The 21472-nt window shown below is 35.9% G+C and overlaps 1 protein-coding gene across 1 annotated transcript in view; it reads left to right on the forward strand.

Annotated features, from left to right (window-relative positions):
• The window catches only part of gpc5a (glypican 5a), a 214701-nt gene that overhangs the window by 138384 nt on the left and 54845 nt on the right, over positions 1–21472 (forward strand). The window contains exon 7 of the mRNA XM_051120702.1: positions 13126–13276. Within this exon, the coding sequence (XP_050976659.1) occupies positions 13126–13276 (151 nt within the window). The remainder of the gene's footprint in view (positions 1–13125; positions 13277–21472) is intronic.

Here is a 21472-nt window from a genome sequence, read left to right on the forward strand (position 1 = left end):
TCCCAGCCCATGCCCTACCGGAATCGTCATATACGTGCGCCCTGTGAGGTGCACGTCCTCTTCGGAGAGCTCTTTGGCTTAGCTAATGGGGTTATTGATCATTTTGACACAGCCGACATTTCTATAAGCCCCATGAAAGGCCCGCTCAAAGTGTAGCGCATCACAAGAGGAATGCATTTAGATTACTTCATTGCAGCTGTGAGCGGCCAGTGCCTGCAGAAGATAGCATTCTCAAATGTCCCATCATTGCTGGCCTTTAAAGGACACTTTTTTAAATATTTGTCACAAAACTCTTTATGCTGCTTCTCTTTTTCCTTTTCCTCAACCCTGTCGCCAGATTGCCGTGAGCTCTGGCTTCAGGTGCAGAAAAATCCCATTGGCCGACCTGATGAGGTGCCGGCGAAGAAAATCAAGCTCTTCTGAGAAGTAAAGGAGCAATCTAAATGTCTGAATTGGCTTTAGAGGTTATGGAGAACTGTCCCACAGAAAAGCCATAGCCACTGCCAAGTGTATAGACTAGAGTTCTCTAGTGTTGATTTACAGTGTGGTAAATTTAATTAGTGGTAATAAAAGCCTGCCCATATTTTGTTACACTTCTGTATAAAACACTAATTGATTCTTTCGTTGATCCATCGATCCTGTTGGTTGGTTTGTTGTTTGTATGGTTTATTCAGTCATTTGTTTGTTTGACTGATCCATTTATTACTGATCCATTTGTGTCATTCATTCGTTCATATGGATTTTTGGTTGATTGATTCATTGTTTATTTTAGAAGGTCGGATGAATGTTCAATTCATTCATTTAAATGGATTGGGTGATTGTTTGATTCATTCATTCATTTGGATGGATGGATGTTTGTTCAGTTCTTTCAGTCAAATGATTGGATAGATGTTTGATTCATTCCTTCAATTGATTAGGTGATTGTTTGATTCACTGAATCATTCATTCGGGTAGTTGGATGATTACTAACTGATTGAATGGTTGTTTGATTCATTATTCAAATAAATTAGATGGTTGTTTGATTTATTCGTTCAAATGGATTGGATGATTGTTTGATTCATTCATTTGGAAGGTTGCATGGGTGTTTGATTCATCGATTCAAATGGATTGGGTGTTGTTTGATTCATAGATTTATTCATTTAGATAGTTTGATGATTGTTAAGTTGACTCATTCAGATGGATTGGATGGTTGTTTAATTCATGGATTCATTCATGTGGGTGGTTAAACGATTGTTCAATAAATTTAGTCAAATGATTGGATATTTGTTTGATTCATTTATTTGATAGTTTGATAATTGTTCAATTAATTTAGTCAAATGATTGGATGGCTGTTTGATTCATTAATTTAAATGAATTGCATGGTTGTTTGATTCATTGATCTATTCATTTGGAAGGTTGGATTGTTGTTTAATCCATTTATTCAAATGGATTGGATGCTGTTTGATTCATAGATTCATTCGTTTAGATAGTTGAATGTTTGTTCAATTGATTAATTCAAATGGATTTGATGATTGTTTGATTCAGAGATTCATTCATTTGGGTAGTTGGGTGGTTGTTCAGTTTGTTCATTCAAATGGATTGATTGTTTGATTCATTCATTTAGATCACAGGATGATTGTTTAGGTGATTCATTCAAATGGATTAGATGGTTGTTTGATTCATTGACTAAATTATTTGGATAGTTGGATAATTAATTAAATCACTCAACTGATTGGATAGTAGTTTGATTCATTAATTCAGATGAATTGCATGTGTTTTGATTCATTGATTCATTCATTTGGAAAGTTAAATGGATGTTTAATTCATTTATTCAAATGGATTGGATGTTGTTTGAGTCATAGAATCGTTCATTTAGATAGTTGAATGATTGTTCAGTTGATTCCATTAAAATGGGTTCAGTGGTTGTTTTGATTCATAGATGCATTCATTTGGGTAGTTGGATGATTGTTCAGTTGATTCATTCATGTTTGGATTTTTTTATTCATTCATTCAAATATATTGGAAGATTGTTGGATGTATTGATTCCTTATTAAAAAAAAAAAAAGAAAAGTTGAATTAATGTTCAATTAATTCAGTCAAATGGATTGGATGACTCTGATTCATTTATTAATTGATTGATTATGTGTTTATGTATTTATTAATTAATCTATTTATTTTGTCATAGTCTTAATAAAAACAGCAATAATTGGGAATATCCAATCATATATTTTTCTTGTTTACATTTTGAATAAATTGAAAATTGCATGAACCATGATTTTTACAAGCCCAATCCAAACCAGGTGTGTGTTATTTAAAATTTTTTTTTTTTTTTTAGCCATTCAAATCGTGATGTTCTTGTGATTGTGTCAGAATTGGGTGCCAAATTCAAGCTAATCCACATTTGACAATGATTTGAAATCCGGTTTCTGGAGACATGTTTCTGTTTGTTCGTGTAAGCCCTTTTCCACCACGCTTTGAAGCCATAATGCACACGAGAAGACAACAAATGTCCAGCTTTCTGTCAGCTTTCTTTATTTTATAGAGGAAAACTCACTTGGCAGCGTGCTCGAGTGTGCATCATTACTACAGCGACCAGCAAATGAGACACGTCCTGAACACACAATCCGATTGGATCTCTCAGTGTGGACAGTCGGCCCTAAAGACTGGATTTGGAAGAACAAACTTTCTGTAGAGTAAAGATTTGCTCTAATGTCATGCCAAAACTCAATGTTCTCACTCGGCGCCAAGTTAATAAATAAAATGATCATGACGTCACAAATCAGCCAACAGCGCTTCTGGATTTCTCAGACGCGGTAAAGCAGTACCGTGCTTTATGTATGTTAAATGACATACAAGCATTATATACATCATATATAGTGTTACTGAAAGTCAGTGCATATCTCTACATTCTAGTGAAGAAATATCTGAAGAAATATGTTATTCTTATTAGAGGAGATAATGATGACCAGGCACCGTTGTGTCAATCTAAAGCCTGTTCACTTTCAAGGTATGTAATTTCACTTCTAGTCAATATCTTCCTTCAAAACTAATCTGAATCTGAATCGAATGCAGCAGCTGACCTGTAGTTTGTATGGTGTACTTTATGTTGGGATCGTTCTGAACTCTCTCTCCACCCTGTGGAACAAATCAATGTACCTGCGGCCAGCATTATAATTAAGGCTCTGACGAAGCTCTTTCATTTACAGACGCAGGGCTAATAGGCTTGTCAGACTGTACGATAAATCAGCCGTCAGCCGCGTCAGACCCGAGCGCTTTCCCAAAGCTGCCCGCCGCAATCAACCTCTGTCAAATAAAAGCAGCTTTGTTTCGTGCCTTGGGGAAACGGGTGGAGATTAGGTCTTTGATTGACACGCGCTGGGTCAAAAGGTGCTCTCGTGTTGTTGGGTTGCGAAAACAATTATATATCATCTCACCCGATCTGTGCTCTTACTTATTAAAGTCTGCTTGAGCTATTCAGGCTGATATATAGCCAACGAAGACAATGAAACAAGTTTTTCATAATGTTCTTTATAAGTTATTCCGTCGAAATAAGACAAACATTTATGCAATCTCCCATTGCTGGTTTGCCAAACGTTTATTGGTGCAGCTGTGTTTAGTTTTAGTCTGTTCTCATGAAGAACAAAGACTAATAAATTAAGCCATTTCGTGAAATTATAAATCACGTTTTGGATGCCAAATAAACATGCACTGTGCTTGGAGAAGAAAATTGTTGTGTTATGAGATGTTTTGAAGAACATAAAAAGAGAAACATGTCAATGTTTCTAGTCAAATCTCAACTCAGAAGTTGTGTTTTCATGGCCTAATGGATCTCAGTTATGCTTCTTTTTGTCTCAGATGTTTCTCCAAAATGTCTTTGGTGAAAAATCGACAAATGGTAATGGATGGAGATACAACTATTTGAAAATCTTATTGTATTGAGAAGTATTGAGAAAATCGCTTTTAAAGTTGTAAAGTTTTGATGTATTTACGATAGGAAATTTACAAAATATCTTTATGTAACATGATCTTTACTTAATATCCTAATGATTTTTAAAAGAAAAATCCATAATTTTGACCCATACAATGTATTTTTGGCTATTGCTACAAATATACCCCTGTTACTTAAGACTGGTTTTGTGGTCCAGGGTCACATATATGAGATATTAAAGGTATCTGATGTGGTTTTTAAGTGTTTTTAGGTCTAAAGGGGTGTTTACACAACACTGTTTTTATGCATTTTTGCTGTTCATTTAAACAACAACGGCAGTTTGGATGCCTGAAATTGCTTTTGAAGTTTTTGAAAACAATGCCATTATTTTGTCTATATGTGACCCTGGATGACACAAATTAACCGTCTTAAGTAGCAAAGGTATATTTGTAGCAATAGCAGAAATATATTGTATTGGTCAAAATTATCGATTTTTCTTTTATGCTAAAAATCATTAGGATATTAAGTAAAGATCATGTTCAATGAGGATATTTTGTAAATTTTCTACGGTAAATATATCAAAACTTAATTTTTGATTAGTAATAGGCATTGCTAAGAACTTAATTTGGACGACTTTAAAGGTGATTTTGTCAATATTTTGATTTTTTTGCACCCTCAGATTCCAGATTTTCAAATAGTTGTATCTCGGACAAATATTGGCCTTATTTATTCAGCTTTCAGATGATGTATAAATCTTAATTTTAAAAAAAATCACCCTTATTGACTGGTTTTGTGGTTCAGGGTCACATATGTTATCTATAAACACTATAAAAACACCAATTTGTGAAAACTGTGATGTATGCATGCATATTTTGTGTTCAGTCCATAGTCATGCCCAAATTTCTTTACTACGTGACATCGCCAACTACTGGCCTTGCGTGCATAATACAGCGTTTTTAGTCATTTTCGTGAACGTGCATGAACAGGGATTGTCTGTGCTCCAAACATTTGAAAAACGCAAAGGAAAAGCATTTTACAGTGCATCGTTGTTGTGCAAACATTCCTGAAAATCCATAGATTTTTCATGTTTTGCGTGAGAAAGATACTCATGGTAAAATTAGCAGGATGTGGAAACAGTTGCAAACAGTCGCTGGCAGTTTAAAGGCATTCGAGGGGCGATTTGCCATCGTGCCCTTCATGACTGACAGTCAATGGTGGCCTTTCGTCATTTTCAGCCTGTTATTAAGGCTACAAAGAGCATCCCATGCACCGCCCGCTAATAGCAGCTTTAGTGACAGTAAATGTCAAACGAAGGCCTACAAAGTGTATGTTAGGGCGCATGGTCAAGGCCAAGGTGGTAGAAATTTGTAGGCCTTAACTTGTTTACAAGCCCAGTAATACTAGAAGACCTGGAAGGTTTTATTATCATATTTAAGGAAAATGTCACTCTGTTCTTCAGTATGTTATTAGATAGTACTTAAAGTGACGCTGTTTTTTTCATAGATGTTGTCCTTAAACTCCAATTATTTATATCTGCAGGGATTGTTGGTTCAGCACCGTCCACCATCTTTGACTTAAAATGAAGACAAATAGCTTCTTTTTTGGTCCGACTACTACTCTGGAGCAGATTTTAATGCCTCATTAATAATACATTAAAATATTATGATTCCACTCAAGAGAAGAAGCCAGCATCTCAGTTAATAGCAAATTTGTTTTTATTATTTTTACATTAGGAAAATCTGTTTTTTTCCTTCCCCTCCCCCCAAAATGAGACTTGTTGATGTTTTTTTGGCACACAAATTTTGATTTAGGATTTCAAATATTTGTTATTATTTTTATATTTTTTCAAATAAAATTGAACTGTTAATTGTTTTGCATTTTAATTGATATAACACTGAAATTTATTTGATATTTAAAAATCCAATTCTCACTACTGACTATGACTTTTGCCTCAATAAACTCTTATATTTAGTTAGTTGTTAAGTATAAATGTACAAATATTTAATTATAGTATTTTTTAATGTGTAAAAGTCAAATATTTCAGCAATAATTAATAATTGGCTTACATTAAATAATTTTCATTAATATTTAAGCCTGTTGTAAAGTTTCTCCATAACACAAATGTAATTCATCCCAACCATTTTTTGTTTACTGTGGTACTACCATGTTTACGTTGTAGTTCCGTGTAAAAGCAATGATGCCTGCATTTCAGTATTTCAAAAGTATCATAGTAATACCATGTGAACCTATCACTGTATCATGGTACTACCACAGTACTTTGTAGTAAGGCAGGCCGTAGGGTTGTGCAGGACTTGCATTAGTGCACCGCTCAATACTACACAATAGGCTGTACAAGGATGCTGAATTATAGAACACACGTATAGAACCCTTCTGAGCGTTTCATGATGTGCAGTTCTGTTTTCATAAAGATCTGAGTCAGACGTCAAATCTAAAAAGAAATTTAAGCCCTGCCTCAAGAGCTAAGAAGAGAAGAATTGGATTTTTTTTTTTTTTTTGCTTCATGAGAAAAGAGAGAGGCATTACTTTTACTTTTGTTTGAATCTCAATTGAGCGTCTCAACTAGTTCTTCCACTGTCCTTCACTCTCCTTTATTCTTCCTGGGTCCTTTAGCTCAAATAATGACAGAGATATTCTCCATCAGTCTCCATTTGGCGAGAAAGAGTTCAAAATCAATGTCCTGTGTGTTTGTGTAATCGTTGGTCAATTATATTATTTGAGGGTCATGTACACTTATGCATGAATTGATAGATTAATCAGACTGGCTCATTGCTATTTGACAAGAATATCTAGCTTTCTGTTCTCTTTTTATGCACATACACATGCATACTGAAACTGAAACACACTCCTGCACATAAAGCAATGTTTGCACCCCATTTTACTACTTTAATGTGATGCTGTACCACGTAAAACAGGATGTTCAATTGAAAATACATTTCATTTTATCTATGTAAAACTGATTTGATCATGAAAAGAATATTAGAACTCAAATTTTAGGTTTTAGTGCTTGAAAAGGACAAAATAATCAATTAACTCAATCATAAAGATAAAATGAATCAGTGTTTTGAACGAATCTGTAACGCGAACGAATCGGTGTTGCACCCACAAAGACAATCACTTGATGAATCACGGTTTTGGACATATCAGCTGAGGGAGTGATTCAATGACTCAATCATTCAGTCTTTTGTTTAAATCCTGAATGAATCAGTGTTTTGAATGAATCAGATGAGTGAATGAATCAGTGTTGCACCCATTTAGACAGTCACTTGTTTTTTTTTTTTTTTTTTTTTTTGTGAATGAATCACTGTTTTAAATATATATGTTGAGGGAGTGATTCACTGACTCAATCATAAACACACTCACCTGTTTTGTTCCTGAATGAATCACTGTTATGAAAATATCTTTAAAACAATGATTTAATGACTCCGTAATGAAGGCAGTCATTTGTTTGAATCCTTAATGAATCAGTGATTTGAATGTATCAGTGTTGCACCCATAAAGACAGTCAGTTTTTTTGTTTGTGTGTGTGTGTGTGTGTGTGTGTGTTTTGGTGAATGAATCACTGTTTTGAACATATCAGTTGAGGGAGTGATTCAGTGACTCAATCATGAAGACACTCGCTTGTTTTGTTTCTGAATGAATCACTGTTTTGAACATATCAGTTGAGGGAGTAATTCAATGACTCAATTATAAAGACAGTCTTTTGTTTAAATCCTGAATGAATCAGTGTTTTGAATGAATCAGATGAGCTCATGAATCAATGTTGCACCCATTTAGACAGTCACTTGTTTTTTTTTTTTTTTTGTTTTTTTTTTTTTTTTTTTTTTTTTTTTTTTGTGAATGAATCACTGTTTTAAATATATATGTTGAGGGAGTGATTCACTGACTCAATCATAAACACACTCACCTGTTTTGTTCCTGAATGAATCACTGTTATGAAAATATCTTTAAAACAATGATTTAATGACTCAGTAATGAAGACAGTCATTTGTTTGAATCGTTAATGAATCAGTGATTTGAATGTATCAGTGTTGCACCCATAAAGACAGTCAGTTTTTGTGTTTGTGTGTGTGTGTGTGTGTGTGTGTGTTTGGTGAATGAATCACTGTTTTGAACATATCAGTTGAGGGAGTGATTCAGTCATGAAGACACTCACTTGTTTTGTTTCTGAATGAATCACTGTTTTGAACATATCAGTTGAGGGAGTAATTCAATGACTCAATTATAAAGACAGTCTTTTGTTTAAATCCTGAATGAATCAGTGTTTTGAATGAATCAGGTGAGCTAATGAATCAATGTTGCACCCATAAAGACAGTCACTTGTTTTTTTTTTTTTTTTTTTTTAGTGAATGACTCACTGTTTTAAACATCAGTCAAGGGAATGATTCAACGACTAAATCATAAAGACAGTCTTTTGTTTGAATCTTGAATGAATCGGTGTTTTGAATGTATCAGATGAGGGAGTGATTCAGTGACTCAATCATAAAGTAAGTCTTTTGTTTGAATTCTGAATGAATCAATGTTGCACTCATTTAGACAGTCACTTGTTTTTAACAAGGGAGTGATTCCATGACTCTTAAGTGTGAATCCTAAGTGAATCATCCATTTGAATGAATCAGTTCAGTCGGTAAACCAAAGATTCACTCATAAAGATCATCACTTGCCACCACCTACTGGTGAAACCTATTTAACCTACAGAAAAACATACACTAATTGAAGCTTATAGAATACACTATATAGCATATATTGTTATATAGCACACAGGTTGCATATTTCTGGGTGTTAAATTGCTTTTATGGTCTGTTTATGTAGTGGAGATTGACAGTTCACACTCCCATTCCCATTCATTGTACTGACGTCCTGCTATACTTTCTGCAGAAAAAGAAAAATCATCTTAGGTTTAAATGACATTAAATAGTTCGTAATTGATTAGAACATTTAGGTGAACTGTTCTTTTAACGTCTTTCCCATTCATTTTTTGCTGGATTGGACAATAAACTTTTCATGGTTTCCTCCACATGAGAAATTTTTTTTTCTTCTTTTTCTCCTTTAGTTTAATAACGGAAGATTGTTATAAAATCATAATGTCCATAGAAAAATAAGCTTATATAATGCATATTCGTTGAACTGCTTATATGGTATACATAAACAAGCCTCATTATCTTGTTTGTGTTGGTCATGTATGTGCTGCTAAAAGGTTCATGGCTGAACTTTGATCTTGTCCTCTTTTTGATGTTGCCGTTGATGTTTCAGTGACACAAATGTTGTGATGCCAAAAGCAAAGGCATTTCTTGGAAGATAACCAGACCACTTAGAAATGTAGCTGGAATTCACATAATCTTCACACAAGATGACAGTCTTTAAGCAGTGCTTCTCCAGAGATATCATTTTCACTTTCAGGTCTTCAAATCGTTTCTAGTCTTTTTTAACAAGTTCTTCAGAAACTCAAAAAGTCATCTCAAAGACGAACGGAATGGAGGAGTTTCATAGCGTGAACGTGATGTTTTGGTTACTAATAAACACGAGAATCGTTTCATTCCTGATATTTATGGAGATGATTACAGATGATTACTGTGTTTAAATAAACTCAGTGACCAGCATGCCTGTCATACCTACCGCATTAGACAGAGTCGTGCTCTGCAGTGAACCGTAATGAGAAAATGAGATTTCAGAGGTTTTCAAGCATCTTTTCAGTAGATCAGTAAGTGCTACCTTAGATCACATAATTAATATTCATGAGCCAAGCTGGTAAATGCTGCATTATGCACACTTTTCAGATTATTTCTTTGCCTCTGGTTAGAAGCAATAATGAACTGAAGAGGTTTGCCTGCCAGCTAAATAGATGCATTCAGATTAAGATGATTGTTCTACTACAGCAGGTCATTTTCCTGTTTTTTTTGCCATTTCAAACGTGTTGTGTGTTTGAAAAGTTGCACCGGAGCTAGATTTTGAAGTTTCATCCACTGCAGGTAGCCGACTAACCTCGGGCGGTCAATCAAACCGTGGAGGAACATTGAGGATTCCTAGAGGAACAATGCACCTCACCGTTAGAGGAGAACGTGGTCATTCTACAGATAAGAGACGGAACATTTTTACCTCGGCGAGATAAAGGCCTTCCGTGCTTCAGGCTTTCTGGCTACGGTCGGAAAGAAAATTACAGAAGGGTAACATATATTTGCTACAGGCCTGACTGAAAGTAATTTATGCATTTGAAGCATTCTGCTGTTTTTGTATTATTTCTTTTTTCTGCCTGCGTGCCTCGGGAGAAACATTCAAAACACTTTTTATAGTAAAGGACACATACCGTACAATGGGAATAGACTGAGGTCGTTTTGAAGAAACCATTTTATCAAAGTGAAATGGAAGCAAGTAAATGAAATACATGTAAAATAAACTGAATTAATATGTTTGCTCAATAAAAAAGACATTGTTTTATTCATTGACTGTGTTTAGAATGGAATACTACCATATGCTAATGCATTCCAGGTGTAATGCCTTTTGCGTTTTTAATCAAATTTTGTTTGTGGAAAGTGGAAATTGTGATTAATATCACTTCTGAATAACATGTAGATATAATTTTAGAAATAAATATGGTTATTTCACATTTCTAAGCCAATTTTTGCAGTCAAATAAAATAGTTAATTTTTAAATTAAGTTTAAAATCGTTTTTTAATATTTAAATATAGCACTTTTATATTATGTATCCCTCTTTATTTATTTATTTATTTATTTAGGTTTATCTAACTTAAATCTATTTGGTAGTTTGTGGTCTGACTAGCAAAAGAAATCCTTTTTTGTTTGTTTGTTTACAAACCTGATGCAAACCACTTTTTTTAGCAGTCTGATTACATAATTGGTATAAGAAAGTGGAAATTGTGACTTCTGAATGATATGTAGGTATAATTTTGGAAATAATTATGGTTATTTTGCATTTTCAAGCCATTTTTGCACTCAAAAAAGTGTACAATTTTTAAAAAAAAAAATTATTATTATTTTTTTTAATGTGTATATATATATATATATATATACATATATATATATATATATATATTTTACTTTTGAAATATACTTTTATTTTGTGTATCCCTAATTATTTATTTATTTAATTATTGATTTAGGTTTATTTAACTTAAATCTGTTTAGTAGTTTGTGTTCTGACTAGCAAAAATTTTTCATTATTTTTTTATTTTTTATTTTTTTTCACAAACCTGATGCAAACCACTTTCTTATGTGGTTTGAAATCTGATTCCAATCAAAATAAATTTCTGTAACATATCATCAATATGTTGCATGTTGCATGTAAAAAGGCATCCAAATGTCATGCCTTTTACATTTTTAATCAAAATTTTGTTTACAAATCTTGTAATTTTTGGCAGTCTGATTAAATAATGGTTCAAGAAAGTGGAAATTGTGAGTGATATGTAGATATCATTTCAGAAATAAATATGGTTATTTTGCATTTAAGCCAATTTTGCTGCCAAATAAAATAGTGTACAATTTTTAAATTAATTTAAAACGCTGTCATTTTTGACAGTATGTTTAAAGAGGAAATAGGTAAAGAAACTTAATATCTTTTCTAAATGGCATCTAGTTACAATTCCAGAAATAAAAATGGTTATTTAGTGTGTTTCTTTAGCAATTTTGTTGTTTATTAAGTTGAATGCATTGCACATGTTGCCAAATGTAGTGGGTCATCTATGCATGTTAATTATGCCATTCTAAATCATAGTCCTCCATTCGCCAGTGGCTTCATTTTTGATTGTAGATTTCCGTGTCGATTCCGTGTGACCTCTAAGCGTGTGAGTCGCAGTCACTCATCCATCATGGCTCTGCTGATCCATTAGTTCAGCCACTTAATCGGCAGATATTGAGCCACTACAGCTGCTAATTACCACAGACAATTGCAACGGCCCAATGCGCTCTACCTGATAAATACAAAGCGCTTTCAATATCTGAGAGGCTGTCTTGCATTTCAATGAGATAATTAAATGTTCCTGCACCCTGAGCGGATATGGCTCAAGTGCACTCAGAGTTTGTAATTGATGCTAACCCGTCCTAGCTCTGCAAAAGTTAGTTCTGGTAATTGAAGGATATCATATCCAGGCACGGATCTCAGGGGATGGAGTTGTGCTGCTGTGGGTATTGTTTGAATGCTGAACATATCCACAGTTGATACTAAAAACTAATTGTTCAGTTTGCAAATGTTTCCATTAAAAGCTTTATGTATCTGGAAATGCATGTCTGTTTGAATGGTTTTGGATAATATCAATTGAGAATGCATGTTTTGTGTTCTTACAGTATATTTTTAACTTGGTCATTGAAGGTTGAACACTCATAGCGTCTGGACTCAAAATGAACCTTTATTTCTCATCCTGTTTGAGTGTATGTCAATGAAAACCAGGCCTTGAAAGATAAATGTGCAGTTTGTTCAATAGGTTGTACTGGCTTATGTCCAATCTTCACAAATCAGTAATAGGGGTATTTTTTATTTATTTATTTTTTTTAATTGAGATTTATACATCATCTGAAAGCTGAATAAAATCTATTGGTGTATGGTTTGTTAGGATAGGACAATATTTGGCTGAGATACAAATATTTAAAATCTGGAAACTGAGGGTGCAAAAAATGTAAAGACTGAGAAAATCACCTTTGTATATTACTAATCAGAAATTAAGTTTTGACATATTTACAGTAGGAAATTTACAAAATATCTTCATGGAACAAGATCTTTGGCATAAAAGAAAAATCGATAATTTTGACCTATACGTTGCCAATAATACATCATACCCGATCACTAACTATTCTAAAAATTATTTTTATTTATTTATTTATTTTTGCATCACAGCATTATAATGTACAGTATAAAAATGGATAACCTAATGAGTACTCAAAAAGCAAAAATAAAGGAAATTAGCTTGCATAATTAAATATCCAATATTGATAAATAATAATAATAATAATTCAAAAGCCTTGAGTATCAGCCAGAAACTGATACAGTACCATTTTTTAATTTAATTTCATTATTTATTTTTCTTTTTGTAAAAACTCAAATCTGGTTAGTTGTTTGTGGTCTGAACAGCAAAAGAAGCACATGAAACCAGATGAATTACGGACCCCACTTTCATGTGGTTTGAAATCTGATTAAAAGCAATGAAAATAAATAATGAAATACTAAAATCAGTGTCTTGTATGTGTTCCAGCTGTTGCAGGGCAAGTCAATCCCAAAGCTCGGCACCCTGGACCAAATCGAGACCGGAAGTGGAGACGGATACAGCGGAGACTGTGATGATGAGGACGGATGCTGGGGTTCAGGGAATGGAGCATCTGAGAGGAGAAGAATAGTCACTATATGTAAGTAGTAATCTCAAGGATTTGGAAAATTGAGCCTTGGACGCACCATGGAAGAGGAAATCAGTTAATGTTTGAACATTAATGAAGATTTGCTGACAATTTATTCACCCTCAGACCATCCAAGATGTAGATGAGTTTGTTTCTTTATCAGATTTGGAGAAATGTAGCATTCCATCACTTGCTCACCAATGGATCCTCTGCAGTGAATGGGTGCCGTCAGAATAAGAGTCCAAACAGCTGATAAAAACATCACAATAGTCCACAAGTAATCCACATCACTCCAGTCCAGGTTAGTTGTGGATTATTGTGATGTTTTTATCAGCTGTTTGGACTCTTATTCTGCTCATTTTTGGCTGAACTATTCCTTTGATACAGTAAACAATGTCCTTTTGTTAACTTGTAGACCTGCTAATCAAATGCAAGTCACTTTGTTCCTGTGTACATCATCGTTTGACCATCATAAGTCAGAGATAACAAGTAGGAAATACCACATCCGACGTTTGAATGGACGGCAGAATTAGATCAGACTTTCATTGCCGCTTGATATCAGAGTGTAATTAAGAGGCGGAATTAGGGTCAAGCGTATAGAAACATTTTTCCAGACATTTCCTCCCTCCTCCAAATGAATTATGCAATCACGAATAACGTGGTTGTAAAAAAGTGGAACAAATCAAAGTGGCCATCTGGTAATTACTTCATCTTCCGGAGGGGATTGGATCTCTGACCCGTGGCCCCGCTAAATCAAGCTCAAGGGCCGCGTGCTTCTCTCTCCAAACCTCCTCTATCTCCCGTATGCTCGTCTGATTAATCGCCCCGCGCTTTTTGTCTGGATGGGGCGTTCCGGGTCATCTAAACGCGTCGTCGCATCACGCCGGTGTTTCCTTTTCCTCCTGTCAATCTGCCGTGGTGTGTCAGCGCCGCCTCATGCCCCTCTCATAATTCATGGGACGCTGTGACGACGCGCTCATTTATCACCATCTCTCCTGCTCATCCTCTGGACAGTACTCCGTCCAAAACCACGTCACGCTTGAGCTGTCGATGCGGCGGCCAGTACGACTGTCGATAAGTCACGCAGATGGGGCTCACAGTCAGCAGTGGCGCTTTGTGTTTGGATCTAGATACTGAGACAAAACAACAACTGCTTATGTGACAGAGTCAAAGTGGCAAGTCTTCATCCTGATTTCTAGTAAATATATGTGCATTAAATATCATTAAAACAAGATACTGTTATTATAAGCAAGATTGTAATGCTTTTGTTTATTTTCAGGTAATGCAGTAATGCATGATGAAATCATGTTGCTTGCCTGTGCAAAACTTGCTGTCATGTGGCTAGGGTGTTCAGTGGGATCTCAGACATTGCAAAGTGGTTAGTAGGTGTTGCTAGACAATATCTAGGCATTGCTACTAGGTGATTGCTAGGATTTTCTGGGTGTTTTTTATGGTTTAAAAGTGGTTGATTGCTAATTGTTTGCTAGGTTGTTGCTTTGGTGTTTTGAGTGGTTGCTAGGTGGTTGTGATGGTGTGCTTGGTGGTTGCTAAGGTTTTTTGGGTGGTTGTCAGAACATTTAAAAGTAGTTGCTTGCAAATTGTTCATTGGGTGGTTGCCAGGAAATTTCAAAGTGATTGCTAGAAAGTATCTTGGCGTTGCTATGGTGTTTTGGATGGTTGCTAGGGTTTTCTGGGTGATTGTTAGAACATTTAAAAGCCGTTGCGCTCCGACGTACAGCGCCGTTGTAAAATGCGAAAAAATAAATCTTTAAAAGCCGTTGCTTGCAAATTGTTTACTAGGTGGTTGCTATGGTGTTTTGAGTGGCTGTTAGGACGTGGCAAAGTGGTTGCTGTGCGTAGCTAGGTGGTTGCTCTGGTGGTTTTCCAGGTGGTTTTAGGACATTTAAAAGTGGTTGCTTGCTTTTTTGTAATTGTTTGTTGGGTGGTTGCTATGGTGATTTGAATGGTTGCTAGGACATTGCAAAGTGGTTGCTAGACAGTATGTAGGTGTTGCTAGATGATTTCTATGGTGTTTTGGGTACTTACTAAGGTTTTCTGGGTGGTTTTAGGACATTTAAATGTGGTTGCTTGCAAATTGTTTGCTAGGTTGGTGCTATGGCGTTTTGGTGGTTGCTAGGACATTGCAAAGTGGTTGCTAGACAGTATCTAAGTGTTGCTAAGTGGTTGCTATGGTGTTTTGGTGGTTGCTAGGACATTGCAAAGTGGTTGCTAGACAGTATCTAGGTGTTGCTAGGTGGTTGCTATGGTGTTTTGGGTGGTTGCTAGGGTTTTCTGGGTGTTTTTTTATGACATTTAAATGTGGTTGCTTGCAAATGGTTTGCAAGATGGTTGCTATGGTGATTTAGATGGTTGCTAGGGCATTGCAGAGTGGTTGCTAGACAGTATCTAGACGTTGCTAAGTGGTTGCTATGGCATTTTGGGTGGTTGCTAGGGTTTTCTGTGTGGTTTTAGGACATTTAAAAGTGGTTGCTTGCAAATTGTTTGTTGGGTGGTTGCTATTGTGTCTTGGTTGGTTGCTAGGCGGTTGCTGTAATGTTTTGAGTCATTGTTAAGATGTTCTAGGTGGTTGCTAGGGTGTAGGAATTCTGATGTCATATCTATCTATCTATCTATCTATCTATCTATCTATCTATCTATCTATCTATCTATCTATCATTACCAGTGATTTTAGATGCACAAATCACTTTAAAATGCATAAAAAAAAGAAAAAGAGTTTTCTGTAAATCTCAGTCTGTCTTCCAGTTCAGATCTGACAGACAAACACAATCTGCTGTACATTTGATCATTTAATCAGGACAATGTGTTGTGGTGCAGTTGAAGTTAAAATGGTTTGTTGTTCAGCAGGAGTTGCTGAAGTATTGAAATATTCAGTAGTTTTTGGTCTGCTTCGATCTCTCAAACCCTAAAGCTGCTGAGGTACAAGAAAGAAAATAAAGAACACAGGAGAAAAAAAATCAGTCTTGCCGATACTCACCTGTCACTTAAAACCATTGGCTGGTGATGCTTAAAACCCACCAGATTCAAATGACTCAGTTTAGACAAACTTTTGATTAGTATTGAGCTCCTGCGCTGTCACCCTGAAAGACATGTGTGAGCACCTGGACCGAGCTTTAGCGGTTCACATCGAGGGGAAATAAAGAAATGCAACAGAAACAAACGCCAACGTTGTCTTCCCTCAGCGTGAGAGTAATAAATAAAATATTAACAGATGCAAGACGTGTGATTCTGGCTCAGTGCGCCGGAGTCTCCGCACAAAAGGACGCGTCACCCAGCTCCTTGTCAATGTCACCTGCGCGCTCTCTCGTGTTTGGCAGCGAATCCAGACGCTGCGTGCTTAGTATGGAAAACAAAAGGCGTCAGCGAGACGTATCGGCAGGGATTTGCATCGATCTCCAGTAAGGAGACACAATGAGAGGAAGTGCAGGCTGGTCCCTCGGTGAGCACTTGTTAATTAATAGCCTGTCTCAGGACGGGATTACATGATATCGCCCCCCGGCTCTTCATTCAGAGCTATCGCTTGAAGGTGATCTTTCGCACCTGATGAGCTGTAATGATCCTGTTGTATTTAAATGGGTCCTTTAATGGACCGGGGTGCTTTTGGGGCACTTCAGTGGCCAATTATGGCATTGGAGGCTCATGATACGCTGCTCATCAGTGGTTATGTAGAGTGAGAGGTGCTGTAGAACCGATTGCTTGCAGAAAAACAGCAGGCAGTGTCGCTGAGATGGGAACTGTTGTGTAGTGGTTTTAAAGAAGCATCCCTTAGCAATAATTAGCTCTAACTTTATAGCCTAACAACCATACAAAACAAAAACAACACTGGTACACCAGCTCTTTAAAAGATAAAATGGCATTTATTGCAAACGAACAATAGACGGTGTTTGTTAGTAGTGACGGTGTATCTGTCATTCTATCCATCGTTCTGTTGTTCTGTGGTTGTATCGTTCTATCGTTTTGTCTATCTATCTATATCTATCTATCTGTCTATCTATCTATCTGTCTATCATTCTATCGTTCGATCGTTCTGTCGTTCTATCATCTATCGTTATATCGTTCTGTTGTTCTATCATCTATCTATCTGTCTATCTATCGTTCTGTCGTTCTGTCTTTGTTCATTCTATCTATTTATCTATTTATCATTCTATCTATCTATCTATCTATCTATCTGTCTATCGTTTCATCATTCTTTCATTCTGTCATTCTATCTTTGTTTATTCTATCTATTCTATCGTTTTGTCTATCTATCTATCGTTTTGTCGTTCTATCTTTTTGTTCATTCTATCTATGTGTCTATCTATTATCTATCATTCTTTCTATCGTTCTGTCATTGCATCGTTTTGTCTATCTATCTATCTATCTATCTATCTATCTATCTATCTATCTATCATTCTATCGTTCTATCTGTTTGTTCATTCTATCTATCTATATCTGTCTATCTATAATCTATCATTCTATCTATCGTTCTGTCGTTGCATCGTTCTATCGTTTTGTCTATCTATCTGTCTATCTATTGTTCTATCGTTCTATCTGTTTGTTCATTCTATCTATCTGTATCTGTCTATCTATTATCTATCATTATATCCATCGTTCTCTCATTGCATTGTTCTATCGTTTTGTCTATCTATCTATCTATTTGTCTATCTATCTATCATTCTATCTGTTTGTTCATTCTATCTATATCTGTCTATCATTCTAGCTATCGCTTTGTTGTTGTATCGTTCTATCGTTTTGTCTATCGTTCTATTGTTTTATCTATCTATCTATCTATATCTATCTATCTATTTATCATTCTATTGTTCTATCTATTGTTTGTTCATTCTATCTATTTTGTTACTTGCATCTCTAGTTCTTTTGTTAGTTATCATTCATTCCGCTGTTCATTATCTGTTGTTCTGTCTGTGTTGTTGTATCTTTCAATCTATCATTCTATCCGTCGTTAATTCTATCTTTTATTCTACCATTTGGTATTTTTATCTTTTGTTCTCTTGTTTTATTTAACATTCTACCATTCGTAACTCAATGTAAACTTTCAAAAATAAGGCTTTATCACGCTAACATTCAAAGACAAACTTGACAAACTTTGCTTTTCTGGTTAATAATGGCCTTTTTCAGGTATTGCTTCTTCTTTCTTCTTCTTTTTTTTTTTGTTCAAATTAAATTCAAATTGAATAATTTAACCAAAATGTGAAAGACATTCTCAATTCAATCTTGAAAGGCGCATAACACTGGTAAGTCTGATGACATGTCAGAATCAGAGTCACTGATGAACCATAAACAGAACTATACATAAATTCCATTCCAATGTTGTAAAGATGTTTTTTTTCTCATCCAAGTAGAGTTCAAAAGCAGGTCTAATTGGCATTCTGCAGAAACAGAAAGTTTAATGCATTATTCACTGTGACTGCATAGATGCTCTTTTGTTAATGGTGCCCCTCAAAATCAGATACGACCGAAAGCGGAGCTTTAAAAGTTTGATCTGCCTGCTAATGAATCAAAAAGAGGCCAAGCGGTCCAGACGACACGCGGCTCGTCTAAATGAGGCGTCGTGGTGAAAACCTGCTGGCTGTGTGACATCAAGAAGCTCTGTATATTACCGCAGCCGTCGGTGGTCACAGCTGGTAGGGAGAGGGAATCTTAAGCAATGCAGGAATTAAAATAACATTCACATCCAGTCGTCTGATAACGAGGGGGACGTACAGATGAAGCACCGCCATTGTGCTTGTTTAACTAATGCTCCGCTCTGAAGAGGCCTGCCGAAAATGACCCGTCGTGTCACAGAATGATGAAAATGAACGATAATGATCCTCGTCGGAGCGCCCTGATGCTCAGTGAATCATAGTGGGGAAGCTCCTCATAGGACCAGGACTGTCATCAACAAAATATTACTTATAGATACTTCAAATCAAGCAGGATCTGGAGGTGGACGCATCCTTATGCATCACTGATGAGATGTTCGAGAGACGCTCTCAGATTGTTCACTAGCTGTCAGAGCCGCCCTCATTGTGCTCTATAAACTATAAACAACTAAATGTAGTGACAGTACTAGGTTAACTACGTTTCTGCATTATTTTTAAGTTTCTAATCAAAATAAAACGATCATGTGGCTCTTTGTACGGATTATTAGATTTTCTTGCTGCAGAACATGATCATTTTGTTCAGGGAAGAAACAGCATTTTTCAAACTCAAGTAATTCACACTCATTACTATGCTGATCATAATTTGTAAGGACAACTTCTGGTGTTAAATAATGACAACAGAAGTATTTTCATTCATGCTCTCAGACCCCAAGTTCAACAAGAATCAGTTTCGTGTGACAAATTGTTACACTGATGTGATGTTTTTATGTCACATTGTATTATGCATGCAGCTTTGTAACCAAGCGATCTGAGGTTTGAATAATCAAATGCGCTCTACTAGAATAGGAAGACTGATTCATTTAAGCAAGCCGATTCGCTCAGATGGTTCATTTTAATGAGCTGCTTAAAAAAACTATTTATTGATTCAAATTAATCATTTGCATTTTTTATTTTAAAAAAACCTGTTGTTTAGCAACAGTTCATCTATTCATCTGTTGTTCTGTCCATCCATCTATCCATCTGGCCATCCATTCAACCATTATACATTTATATTATATATTATATACATTATACAGTATATATAATATTCCATCCATCCACCCATTCTTTGTTCATTCTATTATTCTATCCCCCTATTGTTTGATCTGTCCATCCATCCATCCTCCATCTATCTATCCATCCATCCATGCATCCATCATCTGTCCATCCACCAGTGCATCCATCCATTATCATTTCGTCCATCATCCATACATTATCATTTCATCCTTCCATTCATCCATCCATCCATCATTTCGTCTATCTATGCATCTATCATTTGTCCATCTATCCATCTATTCATCATCCGTCCATCCACCAATGCATCCATCCATCCATCCATCATCATTCTGTCCATCCATGCATCCATCCATCCATATCCATCCATCCAGCCATCTATCCGTCCATCCATCCATCATCATTTTGTCCATCCATGCATCCATGCATCCATCATCTGTCCATCCACCAGTGCATCCATCCATTATCATTTCGTCCATCATCCATCCATTATCATTTCATCCATCCATCATTTAGTCTATTTATGCATCTATCCATTTGTCCATCTATCCATCTATTCATCATCCGTCCATCCACCAATGCATCCATCCATCTATCCATCATCATTTCATCCATCCATCCATCCATCCATCCATCATCATTCTGTCCATCCATGCATCCATCCATCCATCATCCATCCATCCAGCCATCTATCCGTCCATCCATCCATCATCATTTTGTCCATCCATGCATCCATCCATCATCCGTCCATCTATGCATCCATCCATTTGTCTATTTATCCATCCATCCATCATTTCGCCCATCCATCCATTCATCCATCCATCCATCATCCGTTCATCGTCTGTCCGTCCATCCATGCATCCATCCATCCATCATCATCATTTCGTTGTTTATGTCCCTCAAATCATCCCTTATTTTTTGGTGAATTGTCCCTATCATAGCTATTTAGTATATCTATTGTAAATGTATTTGAATCAATTTCTTATTGATCTCACATGAAATCTTTTAAATCAATTATGGTATCTCAGCTATTGAAAGTGAACAGCTGGAAACCTGCCAGAGTTCAGACCCATAAATATGAATGACTGAGACTCTACGGGTGAGCAGACTCGCTCACAGCTGTTGCAAAGCCCAAATAAACCCACAAACTCCAGCTTAATGCCGATCCAAACAACTAAACCACAATTTCCCCAGTCAAACTGGCTTTTTTTTAAGGTAAATTAAGGGTTCACCGTCCCATTTTGAGTGACTTCTTTCAAAACCCTGTCAAACATGAAATCAGTGTTGAGTGTCTAAACACTCTCTTATTTACTCTCGACTTGTCCAGGATACAAACACAGATACGGCAGCCATTAGTGTGGCCATTTGCAGGCATTATAGCTCCGAGTGTGTCATGAGTTATGGCACCCTGCAGAAAAATAAAGTGCTTCATGTTGGGAACCCAAACGCTGATGCTGTCTCTGTGTGTCACTGCTGCTGGGAAATTATGCGTTTATCCCTCTTTCATACAAGATTAATTTAATCTTATACGTTCCTCTTTTAAAAATTATTTTAATAA

Source organism: Labeo rohita, chromosome 1 (genome assembly GCF_022985175.1).
Source record: "Labeo rohita strain BAU-BD-2019 chromosome 1, IGBB_LRoh.1.0, whole genome shotgun sequence".
In the NCBI taxonomy this organism is placed as follows: Eukaryota; Metazoa; Chordata; class Actinopteri; order Cypriniformes; family Cyprinidae; genus Labeo; species Labeo rohita.